Genomic DNA, 16,394 nt, shown 5'->3' on the forward strand with positions numbered 1-16,394 from the left:
AATTTATAAGAAGGGAACAGCATGTGCCATGGGAAGATGGCAGATGAAAGTCTTGAGTGTTCTGGGCATTGGGAAGCATCCAGTATGTTTCTAACATGGGGTGCATTCAAGGACATGAAGGTATTAGTCTGGAAAGGTGAAACAAGGGCAATTTCTGATGAGCTTTGCCTGTCCTCTAAAAAGTAAAGACCCGATCCTGGGAATCTGAGAGGTTTGCAAGCTACATTCCCCACTGTGCCTCAGAAAAGCCACAGCTTCAAGAAGCTATGCTCAGATGCTACCTCGACCAACCCCAGTTCCCTAACGCCGGCCGTTCTGCTCTCACCTACCACTCCTCCCGGCCTCGCCTTTCATTTCCTGCCCCAAGTTCACAGCAAGTGAAATCAACAGCACTGACCCGGGCAGTGACCGCACCCCACTCAAATCATGTTGCTCTTTAGTTTTTCAGCTAGAGTCTTGTGGTTTAGCCCCAGGCTAGCCTCAGAGCAAGAGCCTCCTTTGTCTGTCTTCTAAGTAGTGGCTGGGATTAGCTATGCACCACTGGGCCTGGCCCCTACATTTTGTCTTTCATCTTATCTTCCTTTCATCCATTTTCCCCCTCAATTTTTCCTTTCTGTCTTCTATTTCCCAGTTTTTCTGTGCCAATGCAATGACTGTATAAACTGATTATACAATGCACATCACTCTACTATAGCATCTCTGAAATCAGAATGCATTTTATAAATGGTAATGTTTTAAAATTAAGCTTGGCAGCATTTTTTTTCTCCCTCACTGGTACTGAAAATAAGATGTGTTTTACAATCAAGACCTTAAATAGAAGATGATACCTAGCATATGGTAGTTAGCATATGGTACCTGCTAGGACCCAAGGTCCCATTTAAACAACAGCTCTAAGGCCAGTGTACCTCATGATAATTTTCATCCACTGACTGCAAAGCTTGTGACTGTCATGGTACCCCTTCCTAGTCTGATTAACATTCCTAATATCTATCTCTAAGCTGCAGTACTACCCTGTTCACAAATTTTCCAAGGTTTTCCGGTGTTCAGTCTTTTCACATGCTCCTGTCTTTCCTACTTATCTGCTGCTCCTTCTACACAGGCATGCTATGGTTTAGGAAGATGGAGTAACCATGTACACTCTGCAGCTCTGGGCCTCTCACTGCTTTTTCTTTCTACCAATGTTAATCTCGACTATCTTTTAGGACATAGTGCAAATATTGCTGTGTGAATGTGTGTGTGTGTGTGCACGCGTGCGTGTGCATGCACCCCAGTATCAGGGTTTGAACTCACTCTCACTTGGCCTTTTCCCTCGTGGATGGTCTTCTACTATTTGAGCTACACATCCAGTCTAATTTTGTGCTAGTTAGTTCCAGAGAGTCTCACAAACTTTCTGCACCAGCTGGCTTCGAGCCAAGATGCTCAGTCTCTTGAGTAGCTAGGACTACAGGCATGAGCTACTGGGACTTGGCTCAAATACTGCTATTTTTATAAATTTGTTTTTAATAAAAGAACTCTGAGGAAATATACAGCTTAGCTTCACTGCTGAATGTCAGCAAACATTTAAAGAATATAAATTCTTAAATCATTCTAAAACTCTGAAGAATTCTAAACTTATACAAGACCAGCACTACCCTGATATCAATGCTAAACAAGGACACTAAGAAAAAAGAGGAAAAAAGGAAGAAGAAAAGAGGAAAGAAAAGCAGCCAGCCAGTTAGTCACTAGCCAATACCTTTGGTGATCACAGATACGAATATCTTCAATAAAATACTAGCATGCTGAATTTAATAAATTAAATAATAAATTAAAAAGATTATTCATCATTTCCATGTAGGGTACATCCTAGAAGGATAGTTCCACAGACACAATCACTAAACAAGATGCGACCCAGTCACAGAATAAAGGACAAACATCTTATCTCAATACAAGTATAAAAGGATTTAGTAAAATCCTTTTAATAAAATCTATCAATTCTTGACTGGGGATATAGCCTAGTGGCAAGAGTGCTTGCCTCGTATACATGAAGCCCTGGGTTCGATTCCCCAGCACCACATATACAGAAAATGGCCAGAAGTGGCGCTGTGACTCAAGTGGCAGAGTGCTAGCCTTGAGCAAAAAGAAGCCAGGGACAGTGCTCAGGCCCTGAGTCCAAGGCCCAGGACTGGCAATAAATAAATAAATAAATAAATAAAGAAAGAAAGAAAGAAAGAAAGAAAGAAAGAAAGGAAGAAAGAAATCTATCAATTCTTAATAAAAAAATCTCTGCCCAAATAAGATATAGGAGGAATATAACCCAACATCACAAAATTGATTTATCTGAATTTAATGTAAATAAAATCTCAAGTCTTTCTTATATGTACTCTTATGAAAGAGAATATGGTAGCTACACTGGAAAAAAAAAGCATCAAAGAATAAAGTAACTATTTCTATTTAATCACTCAAAAAGGGAGGCAGGTGAGTTCAAGGAATCTGGCTGGACCACAGCAGACACTCAAGGTGGGGGGTGGGGGGAAGAAGGGGGGTGGCGTGGCTCAAGTAGTGCACTTGTCTAACATGATGAAGACCCTGTGCCCAGTACCACAGAAGAAGAAAAACAGCAGCTACTCAATAAGTATTTTTTTTTTATCATTATGACTGAGTAAGCAAATATGTTAAGGAATAAATGAAAGAAGGAAACAAGCTGGGCGCTGGTGGCTCTTGCTGTAGTCCTAGCTACTCAGGAGGCTGAGATCTGAGGATCTGCAGTATGAAGGCAGTCCCCCGCAGGAAAGCCCACGAGACTCTTATCTTCAACAAACTACTCATCAAAAGCCAGAAGTGGGGCTGTGGCTCAAGTGGTAGAGCATTGGTCTGGAGTAAAAAAAGCTCAGGGGCAGTGTCCAGGCCCCGAGTGCAGACCTATAGTTCAAGCCCCAGGACTGCCAAACAAACCAGGGAAGGAGGAAGGAAGGAAGAAATGGAGGGAAGGAAGGAAGGGAGAGAGGGAGGGAGGGAACACAAAACATAGAGAATAGTGGTGCCAGTTAAGGATTCTGCTGATGTCTCTCGGGAGAAAGACAGTAGGGCTCCCACTATGCTGCACATTATATTCTCCAGATACATTTGGTAGTTTTAACTGAAACTGTAAGTGAACATAATTACAGTGTTTATTTTTAATTTCACATAACCAAATGGATTATCCATGAAGCTGGGAAATAGGTCTAATTATTCATTTAATCAACCAAAATGATGAGTCTTAGTTTTTTAACAAGGTAGTTGACTATAGAAAGGGTGGCAAAGACAGCTAGAAAAAAGCTCCAGAGTATAGTCACCAGGAAATACAAGTACCTATTACAAAAGGAGTCATTTCCGTTACATACATGCTTGGCTGTGGTAGCAGACAGGAATCTGTATTAGTGCAGGATTCTGGAGAAAGGGCAAGAGGTACAGTGAATAAAGCAAGATAGAGGAAATAATGTGTACAGTGGAAAGGACCTATCAAAGACTCTAAAATATTCTGAGATTAGAAAGGATTTCAACATGGCCAGAAGGTGTGCTGTATGAAATGAGGTAGCTGGTGATCAAATTGAAGGAAAATTTGGATCTACACTGAGTACAGAGTTCAAATTTTAGGCAACTAGGAGCATGGCCTAACTGGGATAGTCTAGGATCAAAGATGGCTCACAGGGTAGTAGTTCTCAATATTCCAGGAAGAAGCCCCAGCAGACAGCGGTGACAATAGCCTGAGAGGGGACCTGAGAAGGTGAAGGTGCAGACACAGAGGAGGTGAGATACTTTTGAATGTCAATCCTAGACATAGCACACACTATTTGCCATTCACATTCCAGCATTTTAACCTTCAGATTCTTTTGGAGTAATATTTATGCTATTCCAGAGATATTGGTTGTTAGTTCGTAAAGGAGACCTAATTCTGAAGTGAAACTCTGGAGCCCCAAACACAGTTGTATTCCATCTAAGAATGTTTATAGCCCTACACAATTTTTAATACAAAATTTTAAAAAATGTAAATAGAAATACTTACAATAAAGAGATGGTAAATAAACCCTGCGAGCACTATCCTTGTATAGACAAAGGACATTACCAACTGAGTGACCAGTGCTTCTCTTCAGAGAAAAAAGGGATCATTTTTGCTAGACAGGGACAGCAAAGAATTAAAATGAAAAGTGGCAAAATAATTTACATGACATGAGAAACCATAAGCTAGTAACAAATGGAAATGTCCTACAAGCACTTTCATTTCAGTAACACTAAAGTCTGTAAAATCTGCAGCCAAAGAATTCCTCCTTTTGTGTCTTAGTGAGCTGGTAGAAAACACAGGGGGATTCAGTAAAAGGAAGCCACTGCCAAAGGAATGGGGTGGCTTTAACAGACAGATGCCTCAACTATCACAGCTTGGTGAACTTTGTTGTACTATGGAATACACCTGGCAAGTAGCCTGGGACAAGCAGGTTTTTCTCTAAATAGCGCGTCAAATACAGAGAAGTTCTAACTTCACTTAGAACATTTTTCCTCCTGCAGTACAAGCTGAACTGCTACCTGTTTTGATGTTTACTACTGTGATATAGGCATCTGAAGAAAAAGCTAATAAAACTACATTTTAGAGTACTTAATGATGGGACAACACCAGTTTAAAAAAACGCAGGTTATAAAACCATACGTAATAGTTATTCTAATTATATTTATAATGAGAGAGAGAAAAACAAAAACCTAAATGTTTCAATGTATTCATTGGTACAATGTTCTATATTTGTTTACAAATATAAAAACCAACATCTGTAAATAGAAATATTTTCTTTTTTATACTCAGTATTTTCTGAGTAGTTAACAGTGTCTTTTTGTATCCATTTTTCAGCCAGTGTTGCCTAATAATTAGACTACGTGATTACATATCAGTGACCCCAGCACTTAGGAGGATGGGGCAGCAGGGTAAGAGCTCAAGGCCTGGGCTACTTCCTAAATCACAGAAATGACTGAAAATTGAAAAATATACCAAATGTTAACAATTATTATCTCTCAACACTAATATGAAGAGACATTTTAATTCTCTACCTCACTGCAGCTGTCTATTTTATATATTAAGCATATCATAACTGTAATTCAGGAAGAACAATTATTTGAAAATAAAGTTTTTTGTTTCAAAGTATGAGGAAAGTGGAATTACATAGTATTATTAAATTATCTGTCCTAGGGCTGGGGCTTGAATTCAGGGCCTAGGACTCTTGCTTTTTGCTGGCACTCTGCCACTTGCGCCACACCTCCACTTTGGGATTTGTGCTGGTTGACTGGAGGGAAGCGTCTCATGAACTCTTCTGCCTGGGCTGGTTTCACGCTGTGATCCTTAGTCCTCAGCCTCCTGAGTAGCTAGGCTTGTAGGTGCAAGCCTGGATATAGTTACTCCTAAATATACTATAGAAAAAAAAAAAAAAAAAGCAATGCTATCCTACACATTTATGTCATTTTTAATTCTAGACACTTCACATAAGCTTTTAAAAGGTGTATCAGAAAAAGATAAAATATAAGTGGGTTCTATTATAGAAGTTGAGTTTTATTTGTGCCAGTACTAGGGCTTGAGCTCGGGGTTTGGGATCTCTTAGCTTTTCTTTCTCAAGGCCAGCACTCAATCACCTGAGCCACAGCTCCACTTCCGGCCTGACGCTGATTTAACTGAAGGTAAGATTCTCATGGATGTCACTGTCCAGGCTGGCTCTGTGACACTCAGATCTCGGTCCCTTGAGTGCCAGGATAGCAGTGGCCAGTGCTGGGCCAGAGTTGGACATTTTTACAGCTAAGGATCACCTTTCCACTTTAGCATAGAAAACTCTGTGAGAAGAAAAGAGTTTTATGCAGAAAAGTCAGTACTTATGGCTCGACTGAGGACTCAGGTATGAGAAGTTCCACTTTCAAATCTTAACTCACACATGAATATGGCATCCTACAATGCAGCTCATTACACTTAGATTTAGACATACCAGAGCACACCCTGTCAAAGCAATCAAAGACCTTTAAGTTGGAAGGAAACATTACTGGGTCAACCCCTTTCACAGGTGAGGACAGGAAGTTTCAAAAGCGGAGGCCAACAAGAGAACTGCCTTGCTCAAGGTCACATGACCTGCAACTCGGGTTTCCTGACTCACTTCAATGGCTCAATGGTATAACTGGAACAGCCATTATTCAGCTAAGACATGACATTGTTTCTGAGTGCATTTTAAGATATGTAATGCAAATTCCTTAGCAATGAATCATCTAGATCAGCTCCTGCTAATTTCCCCAGAGTTCCTGGAAGCAAAGACGTGATGGCATCAGTAAGAAATCCCTGCTAACTTGAGGCCCGCAGCGCAGTGGGAGTTCTTCCATGGGAAGGAAACCTAATTGCTCTGGGGACAACTAAAACACTCATCTACCCTTTTTTCCTCCTGGACAGAAAAAAAAATAAACCTCAGAACCTTACTGCACCACCAACACATATTACAAGTTTGTGTGTAAACTGAATATAATCTAACTTAGGAGGCCGAGAGAGGAGAATCACGAGTTCCAGGCCAGCCTGAGATGCTTGTTTCAAGGCAACACCCAAGAGTTAATGTCTACAGTACAGCTAATAATTTCTTAGATATTAGCAGGACTTTTATTTTTAAAGCTTTTTTTTTTCCTTTTGGTTGGCAGTGGGGCTTGAACCCAGGGCCTGGGTGCTGTCCTTGAGCTTCTTTTGCTCAAGGCTAGTGCTCCCCCACTTTGAGCCACAGCTCCACTTCCGGTTTTGAGTGGTCATTTGGAGGTAAGAGTCTCACAGGGGCTTTTCTGCCAGGGCTGGCTTTGAACTGCGATCCTGTGATTTCAGTCTCCTATGATTATAGGAGTAAGCCACCAGCACCTGGCTAAAAAAAAAGCTTTAGAATCATTACCAGGGTGATAACATGCCTTTCATTAATTGTTTGAAAAAGAAAAAATCCATATCCAAGAATATAGGCAGCATGAAATGTGGCCTAACACATAGGTTTTCATCACCTATGGTCCTTCACTGCTAAGGTTCTGTTTCAGTGTTTTATTTACTAGTCCCTACTTGTTATTTGATAACCAGGTATCAAGGACAGCACTTGATGTAGCATCTGAGTTTTTAGTACACAGCTCCTAATAACTAAGCCGTGGGCAGACCATGGGTTACCACTTGTCTATCAGCTTCCTTTAAATGAAGGGCCACCATACTAGTGATTTCCTGTAAGTTTTACCATGTGGCATCTGAAAAGTTTTCCTTCTAATCTATATATCTTTTAGTCATGCAACTTTCTATATAAAGACCAAGAAAAGGATGGAGCTGGGGGCGGCGGGGGGCGGAGTTAAGATTAGTAAGTCTTGCTAGGTGCTGGTGGCTCACACCTTGAATCCTCACTACTCAGGAGGCTGAGATCTGATGGTTGTGGTTCAAAGCCATCCTGAGCAGGGAAGTCTATGTCTTATGAATTACTCTTTCCCCTATATGCCTTTGAGTTAGAAAAGAAAAAATCCCACTAGCTTTCCATAAAGATTTCCAACTAGACCACAGCTGATTTCCATTACTATTAATGCTTATGAGAGATCTACAATGCAAATATGCAGATGGACCAATATGCCCACTGGGGACTTATTCTATACAGTGCCAATAACTTCCCCGCCTATGCTTCAATTCTTCATGAACTATGGCCACAACACAGGATGAGGAGTATGGGGTTCTTTGCCCCGTTTAATTGGCTCAGAGACTAAAGAAATAGTGGTGAATTTCTTATATGACATGAAGCTGCTGGCCAAGTATCTACCTGAGGGTAGGGAGAACTTTTCATCTGCTTCGGAAACATCATGATACTTTTTCTTTTGGCTATTTCTGTTTGACCAAAAAAGAACCAGGAAGTATAATTTGCCAATTTTAAAATGCATTTAAGGACAGTTCATCTTCATACTGGCTATGAGAAATGGATTGGGATAACTTTACCTGTCAATAAGTGGGAAAGTTTTGTTGTTTTTTCCTCAAATAGTCTAATGGATTGAAATGAGGTCATGTCCAGGCTCCTGCTGTCTCCTGTAAACGTTAAGAACTTCCTTCTATTTACAGAGATACTGGAGACGCAGTTCATTATGTTCTACTGGAGTCATTCCACAAGGATATAAGAGGAGATAAACTCTTTTTAAAATTCAAGTTCTCATATCTATTAATTCTAAAACGTATAGTGTATTGTTTCAGTGTTTCCTTTGGTAGAAAAGCAATGACATCAAAAGAGAGGGAAAGGAAGAGCAGGGGGCCCGGGTGCAGGGTACATGTCATGTAGGCACTCATCTTGTGGAGATCAGGACAGGCATTACACTTTAAAGGACTAGGAGTGAAAGATAGTATGATGATCAGGCTAAGGGAAAACAGGAGTGAAGCACGTGAAAGTAATTTTTCCTGCTCTCTTGAGTCATTTGATTGGATCACCTTAAATAGTTCAGTTATCATTTATCTTTGAACAGCAAGTTTTACAACTTAAAAAAAAGTACCTTTATGAAGTAGTTGTATGAAAGGGTTTCAAGTCTAGAAGTCAGGTTGTGATTACAATGCATTTTGATCAATGTCATTAAGAATAATTATTTAACGATTAAGATAGTGGCTCATGTGGTAGTGCACCTGTCTCGCAAGAGCAGGGCCCTAAATTCAAACCCCAGTGACACCAAAAAAGAAAAGGAAAAGAAAAATATAGGTTTTATTATGTGTTCCTGTCTTTCCTTGTATGTTTTCCTTTTACTTTATCATAATACAATTTGTCATCTTTTGCTTAACATTATTTCATTTACATTTTCCCCAACTTTACATGAGTCACCTCTGTCATTTTACTGTACTTAATAAACTTATTCTTACTGTCACTTGCTAAAAAGATATCACACTTAAATGTAACGGACCAGAAAGAAATCACTGAATTTCCTTCCCAAACAAACTATCTTAGATACCTGTGAACTTACATGTAATGGATCTATTTTCTTCAGTAAGCTCCCTCAATTCAGCAACAGCATAATAGAGAAGGAAAATAAGAGAAATCTTCTAATTCTTCTAAGTAGTGGGTGACTTTTTAGTTTTCTCATATTGTAAAAATGAAGAACTACAGAATATTATAGAATCCTATCTAGACTGATTAAACGATAGGTGAAAAAAGGTTTCTTTATATTTTCGGATTGCAAAACCTTCAAGGCATTTCATTACTATAACACCCAAACACGGAAACGAAGGAACTATAACATGAGCTGACTGACAGAGTAGGAGGATATGTGTAAAAGTTCACTTCCTAGGAACTGATCTTCAGACAGAACTATTATCATGAAGATGATTTCTAAGTCTGCTCGTGCTGTATACTAAGCACCCATTATTTTCCAAAGATTTAATTCTAGAGTGGGAAATACTTTCTTATCCAAAGCCATGGAGCCTCAAAAAGGAACAGTCTCCACACAAATTAAGAAGTTATTTCAAATCCAAGAATGACACAGTTTTAGGAACTTGAAAAACTGTTAGAAATTATATATTTACTAATTGTTTAGGGGAATATATTGACCAACTTTTTGGGGGGAGGAGGAAGAGGTTGGTGCTGGTCCTGGCACTTGAACTCGGGACCTGGGTGCTGTTCCTGAGCTACGTTGCTCAAGATTATCACTTGAGCCACAGCCCTACCTCTTTTTGACTACCAACTAGAGCATCTTCTTGGCTTTCTTGCCCAGACTGGCTTTGAACCATGATCACTGCATCTGAGCCTCCTGAGTAGCTAGGATTATAGGCATGAACTACCAGTGCAATAAATTTGTTTTTTAAGTTATATAGGACCATAATACCTATTATAATTCCATTATGATCAACTAAGAACAGAGGTAGAGGGCTGCGGGTGTGCTTCAAAGATCAAAGAAGAGGAAAGAAGAAAAATTTTATTACTGACAGAAACATAAGGAAAGAAGGATTGACCTTGGCTTGAAATTTCAAAGTTATTGATTGGTTCACCATGGGAAGGAAGGCATGGTAAAATACAGAAATTCCATCGTGGTGGTTAGGAGGAAGAGAAAGAAGATGCCCGAAGGAGCCAAGGCAAGAAGATACAACTCCCAAGAGCATGCCTCCTATGACTTACTTCCCCCAACTCGGCCCCACTTCCTACCTCTCCCCAGCTACCAATCATGCCATCACATTGGAAGTCCACCAAGGGATGAATCCACTGACTGGGTCAGTCTTCAGCATCCAAGATGTCATCCACACACACCCAGGCTTGTGCTTTGCTAATCTCCTAGGCATTTCTAAATGCAAGCAAGGTGACCAGTTTAACCATCAAGGAAAGACATTGAAGTTATTTTGACATGAGGAAGAAGAGGCTACAGAGAGGAGCTCAGAAGAGAAGAAAGAAAAAACTCAAGGGACCTTGACAAAAATAAAATATGAATAAGGAAATACAGACGAACCAAGCAGGAAGATCTTGAATTTTGAAGCCAACCTAAGCTACATTGTGGTGAGACCCTGTCTCAACAAACAAACAACAAAACAAAACAAAAAACACGAGAGGAAGTGAAAACTAAATGAAATAAGGACCTGGGCTTTATTCATTTAGCTTTAGTAAGTAAAACACTAAAATATTTACCTAGTAGAAAGGAAAGTGTAGAGAAGTCCAGTGACTAGGCTTTAGCAAAAAATTCATAGTTTTGAACCACATGGTAACATGTAAGTAAGCAACTTAACTTCATTTTTTTGGCTGATCCTGGGGCTTGAATTCTGGGCTTGGGTGTTGTCCCTGAGCTCCTTTTGCTTAAGGCTAGTGCTCTACCACTCAAGCCATGCTCCATTTCTGGCCTTTCTGTGATTAACTGGAGATAAGTCTCATGATCCTCAGATCTCAGCCGCTGGAGCAGCTAGGATTATAGGCATGAGTCAGCAGTGCCCGGCTTAGCCTCATTTTATGTGTGTATGGATTTAATCACATTAATTAGCCTCTTTGAATCACAAGTTTCTGGTTAAAAAAAATAAAAAAGAAACAACTGAATTAGATGAGTTTTTGAGTCCCCGTGTCCTTTTCTTTTTTTTTTTTTGGCCAGTCCTGGGCCTTGGATTCAGGGCCTGAGCACTGTCCCTGGCTTCCTTTTGCTCAAGGCTAGCACTCTGCCACTTGAGCCACAGCGCCACTTCTGGCCGTTTTCTGTATATGTGGTGCTGGGGAATCAAACCCAGGGCCTCACGTATACGAGGCAAGCTCTCTTGCCACTAGGCCATATCCCCAGCCCCCGTGTCCTTTTCTTATTCTCTCTGGTCAGGGTAATAAGAACAAACATGGCCCTGGATGATGTCTCACTTCTATAATCCCAATTACTAAGAAGGTCGAGATAGGAGGACTGCATTTAAGACATGTCCTGGCAAAGTTAGCAAGGTCTTATCTCAGAAACAAGCTGGGCATAATAATCCAATTCTGTGGTCCCAGGTACTTACTTGGGAGACATGTAGGAGTACTGAGAGGTAGGAGGATTGATGTGTGTGTTTGTGTGTGTGTGTGTGTGTGGGTGTGTGTGCATAGCTACCAAATACCCATGGCTCAAGTGGGAGACAGAGCATTTGCCTAGTAAACTCAGGCCCTAACTGCAATCTTCAGTAGTACAAAGAACAGAACGAAACAAAATGAAAACCACATTAAAAGAAAAACATGGCTTCAAGAAATGAGATCATGGGCTAGGGATATGGCCTAGTGGCAAGAGTGCTTGCCTCGTATACATGAAGCCCTGGGTTCAATGCCTCAGCACCACACATATAGAAAAGGCCAGAAGGGGCGCTGTGGTTCAAGTCGCAGAGTGCTAGCCTTGAGCAAAGAGAAGCCAGAACAGTGCTCAGGCCAAGTCCAAGCCCCAGGACTGGCAAAAAAAAAATGAGATCAGAACTGGAGAAAGACTTCCTAGGTAAAAGTTTAAAACCTCTCAAGGGTAACTTAAGTCAATAAAATAAGAGTAAGCAGCACCAAAAAAAAGCAGTTTATTGTTTTAAAAATCACTATATAAGAACACTGAAGACACAGATCTTCCGAAGTTACTCGAAGCTTGAATTTATGAGTCTCCTTTGTCTTCATCTTATTTATACATATGAAAACATGTGCTGTGTATCATCGTATCACCACAATTCAGCATATTTCAGAGTCGGAGGCTAGGAAAAGAAACATTCCTTGCAGGATGGGATTTTAATGACTGGCAGAACACGAGGCAAGCTGGCACTGCAGTTGTTTGAACCACACCCAGTCTATAGTTAAATACAGAATTTAGTTTCTGGAGCTATTGGTCTTCTTAACCTTCACAGTCTAAGTGTTCACTGAAAAAATTAAAAGTAAAGGGGAAAAAGGAAAGAGACTAAAATCAAAATCCAAGTACTACTAATAAACTGCCCTGGGAAGAATTCCAAAATACAGTAAAGATCAAGAGAATTAAATTACAGAAACCTCAAGCAATGATGTAGAAATATGCTTTGTAAGCTGATTTGTCCCTCCCATGTTAATTCTCGCAGGATGTATAATACACTTGTAAAACACATTTCTGTATTGTATACATGTCTCTAAATAATATTATAAACATATCATATTAACAGCAAGGACACCAAGTTTAGAGCTATGATTTAATTTGGGTTTGTGATGTTAATATGTTTGTGATGTTATTTTTGTTCATAAAGGCACATATTTTTCTAAGAATCTATTTTTAGATGCTTAAATTTCGGATGAAGACATCCTCAAACTGTTTTAATACTGATCCTTCATCTTCTGGAAAGAAGATTTTGAATTAATTTTTAGAAATTGCTTTGAAGATTATAAAGGTTAAGTGAACAGAAAAATGTGTTTTTTAAAATTCCAGTGCTCTGGGGGCTGGGAACATGGCCTAGTGGTAGAGTGCTCGCCTCCTATACATGAAGCCCCGGGATCGATTCCTCAGCACCACATATATAGAAAAAGCCAGAAGTGGCCCTGTGGCTCAAGCAGCAGAGTGCTAGCCTTGAGCAAGAAGAAGCCAGGGACAGCGCTCAGGCCCTGAGTCCAAGTACTGCTGTATACTGTCAAACATATTCCTGTATCTGGCCAAAGCTTTTCCAAGCCTCTACTAGATTCTTATCTTGCTTCATTTGGTAGAACAACCCATAAGATATAGAAGTTTGGTTCTATCTTCCTCCCTTAATTCAAGAAAGGTACCACAGCCAGGTCTTCTTGTTCTGTGCATCAGTCACAGACGCTACTGCCACAGAGACAGAGCTCTTGCCAAAGCTACAGGAAACCCCTGCTCTCAGAGGAGAAGGCAAGGCCAGCAGAAGCCTGGCTCCGAGGCCACAAGGCCTCCACCACTTCTCACACAGCTCTTTCCAGGTCTACTGGGCTCATCATCTCTTACCCAATTCAAACTGATTTGATCCACAGATGTAACTATCTCAAGTGTGACACCATCCCCCTTGCACATACACAAACTACGTGAGGTAGCATGGGTTACTGCTAACAGAACAAATACTTCATAAAGGACCCATGAATAAATATTTATCAACCATCTCATTCTCTTTTATTCATTACAATTTAGTCAGATCTTCTACAAAACTAACACACAAAAAAACCTTTGTTAATATGAAAAAAGTCTTTGACCTATATGAGCATAGTAAGCCAATATAATACCTATGATCCAGGATCAACAATAATCATTTTATCATTCATGTTCCATCTTTTCCCTACTTAAATTCTCATATCCTCTTAAACTAAGAAAAGGTTGCAATATGTTCATCTAGCAACATCAGACTTGACAGCTAACCAAAGCCAAGTTCATATACTTTTAGAAACAGTGTGTATGCAAATGAAAGTTCCATTCTTCTCAGTTCATCTATGATTAGCCCTGTCGAGAGATGTGCCTGTAGCCTGGCTATTATTAGGCCTGTAGCCCTAAGCAGTTGTTTTACCTCTGTGAGTTCCTGTTCATCTGAAAAAGGACTGCAGTGAGCTTCAAATGTGGAAGGTGAGTATCTGTCTGTGAGACTGAAGAGCATACTACATGTCTCCCTTCAAGCAGCTTTACTGAGATGAAATTCACATATCAAACCACTCACCCATTGGAAGTACTCAATACTTTCAATATACTCATAAAGTTGTGTATCACTACAATCATGAATTTTAGAAAATTTCCACCCTTCCCCAAAGAAGCCACATACACCTTAGCTGTCCGGGTCTAAGACCTCTGTCTTCCTCAGCTTAGACAACCAATAATCCTCTTCTGTGTTTTCTATAGATTAGATTATTCTGGATATTTCCTAAGTGGAATCATATAATATTGTTCTTTTGTGATAGTAAATGTTTCTGTAATAGAATATTTTCAAGTCAAATATGTGGGGGAAAAACGCAAAAAGTCAAATATGTGGAATAAACAATGCAATCATGCCAGGGAAAGGAAAAGATTATACATAATTTATGTCCATATATTCATATATACGTATATATGAATAATGTGCACCAAGATATGCAGAAGGCAAAATATTTAGCATTTAGGTAATTTGAGTGTGACGAGAAACAGGAAAATACGGCACTCTGCTGCATATAAACCTCTTTATCAAAACAGAATTCCAAAGAGAACACTTACTAAGGAGGTAACTAAAAGGACAGTATAGGGTTTAAGCTAAATATAGCAAACACCTTACAAGCATGTATTTATACTACGTCAGATGTGAAAAATGAAGCTAAGGTGAGAAAATAGCTGAATACCCGGTACGGTGGAGCTACCGGTGACACCGTGGGAGGACAAATGACTGAATCCAAGGTAAAATGCATGTTCTCACCTTTGGGAGTACGCTCAACGAGACCACTCTCCGTACTCAGGAAATCCCCTTGACGGCCTCCTTTAATAATTACCCAATGTTTAGGATAAAAATATTTTAAAAAGCATTTTCTTCAAAATATGAAAGACATAAGGTCAAAACCATTTTTCTAAAGTTTCTTAAATTACTAAGGGCACGACTAATTTATAAGTAAAATAGATGATTAGATGTGAACTCCTACTTTTATGATTTCTCAATTTATTTCATACTAAAATACTTACAGAGTTAGAATTCACCTTCCAAATTACTTTCTGGAAGTAAAAACTGTCCTCATGTAGCCAAACTTCCTTCTTTTCCTAAGTTTGGGAAATGTCTCCCAGGAAAAGCAAACATGTACCTTTCCATGACAGCCAAACACTCCTTTCTCCAGGTAAATCGACTTCCTCGTCGGAGACGGAAGGTCCCAGATGTGGCGGAGACAGGGGGAGGTGTTTGTCTCCATTCAAGGTCCTCTATTGAAATGGGGGCAGGTCTCATACTTAATGTAGCCCCTGAAATAAGTAAGAGGCTTTCAGCAAATACCTTGCAATTTATTAAAATCAGAACTACAAAATATCATGAAAACAAGAATAAACTGAGTATAATAAATTTTACTCTTCTACTGAAACTTGCAAATAGATACAATATTTATGTTTTTTAAACCGTGACCAATATAAAAAGTTGAAGAGGTTAAAAATTCTCCCTTACAAAGTGAATCAGAGCCAATGACTCACGCCTGTAATCCTAGCTACTCAGGCTAAGATCTGAGGACTGCAGTTGCGTCAGCCAGGTAGGAAAGTACATGACGCTCTTATCTCCAATTAACCACCACTTTTGGAAGTCCCAAGGAAAAGTCACATTATCTTGACTTCCACTGACTTATTTCTTGAATCTCAACAGCGCTTGGTATGTCCTTAGAGCTCAGTTTCCAGCTCCCTCTCTCTTCTTTCACTCCTTACACTGTTAAACTCATCTTCTCAAAGTATGATCATGATCATTTGACTTCTCTGATCAAAAAAAAAAAAAAAAGTTGGCTGGTCACTGGTTGCTCATGCCTATAATCCTAGCTACTCAAGAGGCTAAGATGTGAGGATCATAATTTGAAGCCAGCCCAGGAAGGAAAATCCAATTAACCAGAAAACCAGAAGTAGTGCTGTGGCTCAAGGTGGTAGAGTGATAGCCTTGAGTGAAAGCTCAGAGACAGTACCCAGGCCCTGGGTTCAAGTTGCATGACGGACCAAAAAAGGGAAAAACAAAAAAATCCCCTTTGTCTCCGGTTTAATCCAAACCCTTACAAGGCAGGTCAGAACTCGTGGAGCTTATGCACATATTAACAGATGTTAGTATTCAAGCAACACTCTGGGTAGTGTTTCTATTTCAGTTCATATAGGTTTATTGTAGATCTATTCTTCCATTTCTCTTCCCTCTTATCCACCTCTTTCTTCTTAAGATGACGTTTTGCCACACTGCCCAGGCTGGCCTTTAACTCTTGGCCTCAATTGATCTTCCTACCCCAGCCTCCCAAGTAGCTGGCACTACAGGTATGAACTGCCTAGATGGCAGCCTTATCCCTTTTGTTGAG

At 39.9% G+C, this 16,394-nt stretch overlaps 1 protein-coding gene across 9 annotated transcripts in view; it reads right to left on the reverse strand.

The window, feature by feature from the left end:
- The window catches only part of Hmbox1 (homeobox containing 1), an 86,123-nt gene that overhangs the window by 9,712 nt on the left and 60,017 nt on the right, over window positions 1-16,394 (reverse strand). For all 9 annotated transcript variants that reach the window (XM_048330325.1, XM_048330322.1, XM_048330324.1 and 6 more), the window contains exon 6: window positions 15,171-15,324. In XM_048330325.1, the coding sequence (XP_048186282.1) occupies window positions 15,171-15,324 (154 nt within the window). The remainder of the gene's footprint in view (window positions 1-15,170; window positions 15,325-16,394) is intronic.

Source organism: Perognathus longimembris, chromosome 21, assembly GCF_023159225.1.
Source record: "Perognathus longimembris pacificus isolate PPM17 chromosome 21, ASM2315922v1, whole genome shotgun sequence".
NCBI lineage: Eukaryota > Metazoa > Chordata > Mammalia > Rodentia > Heteromyidae > Perognathus > Perognathus longimembris.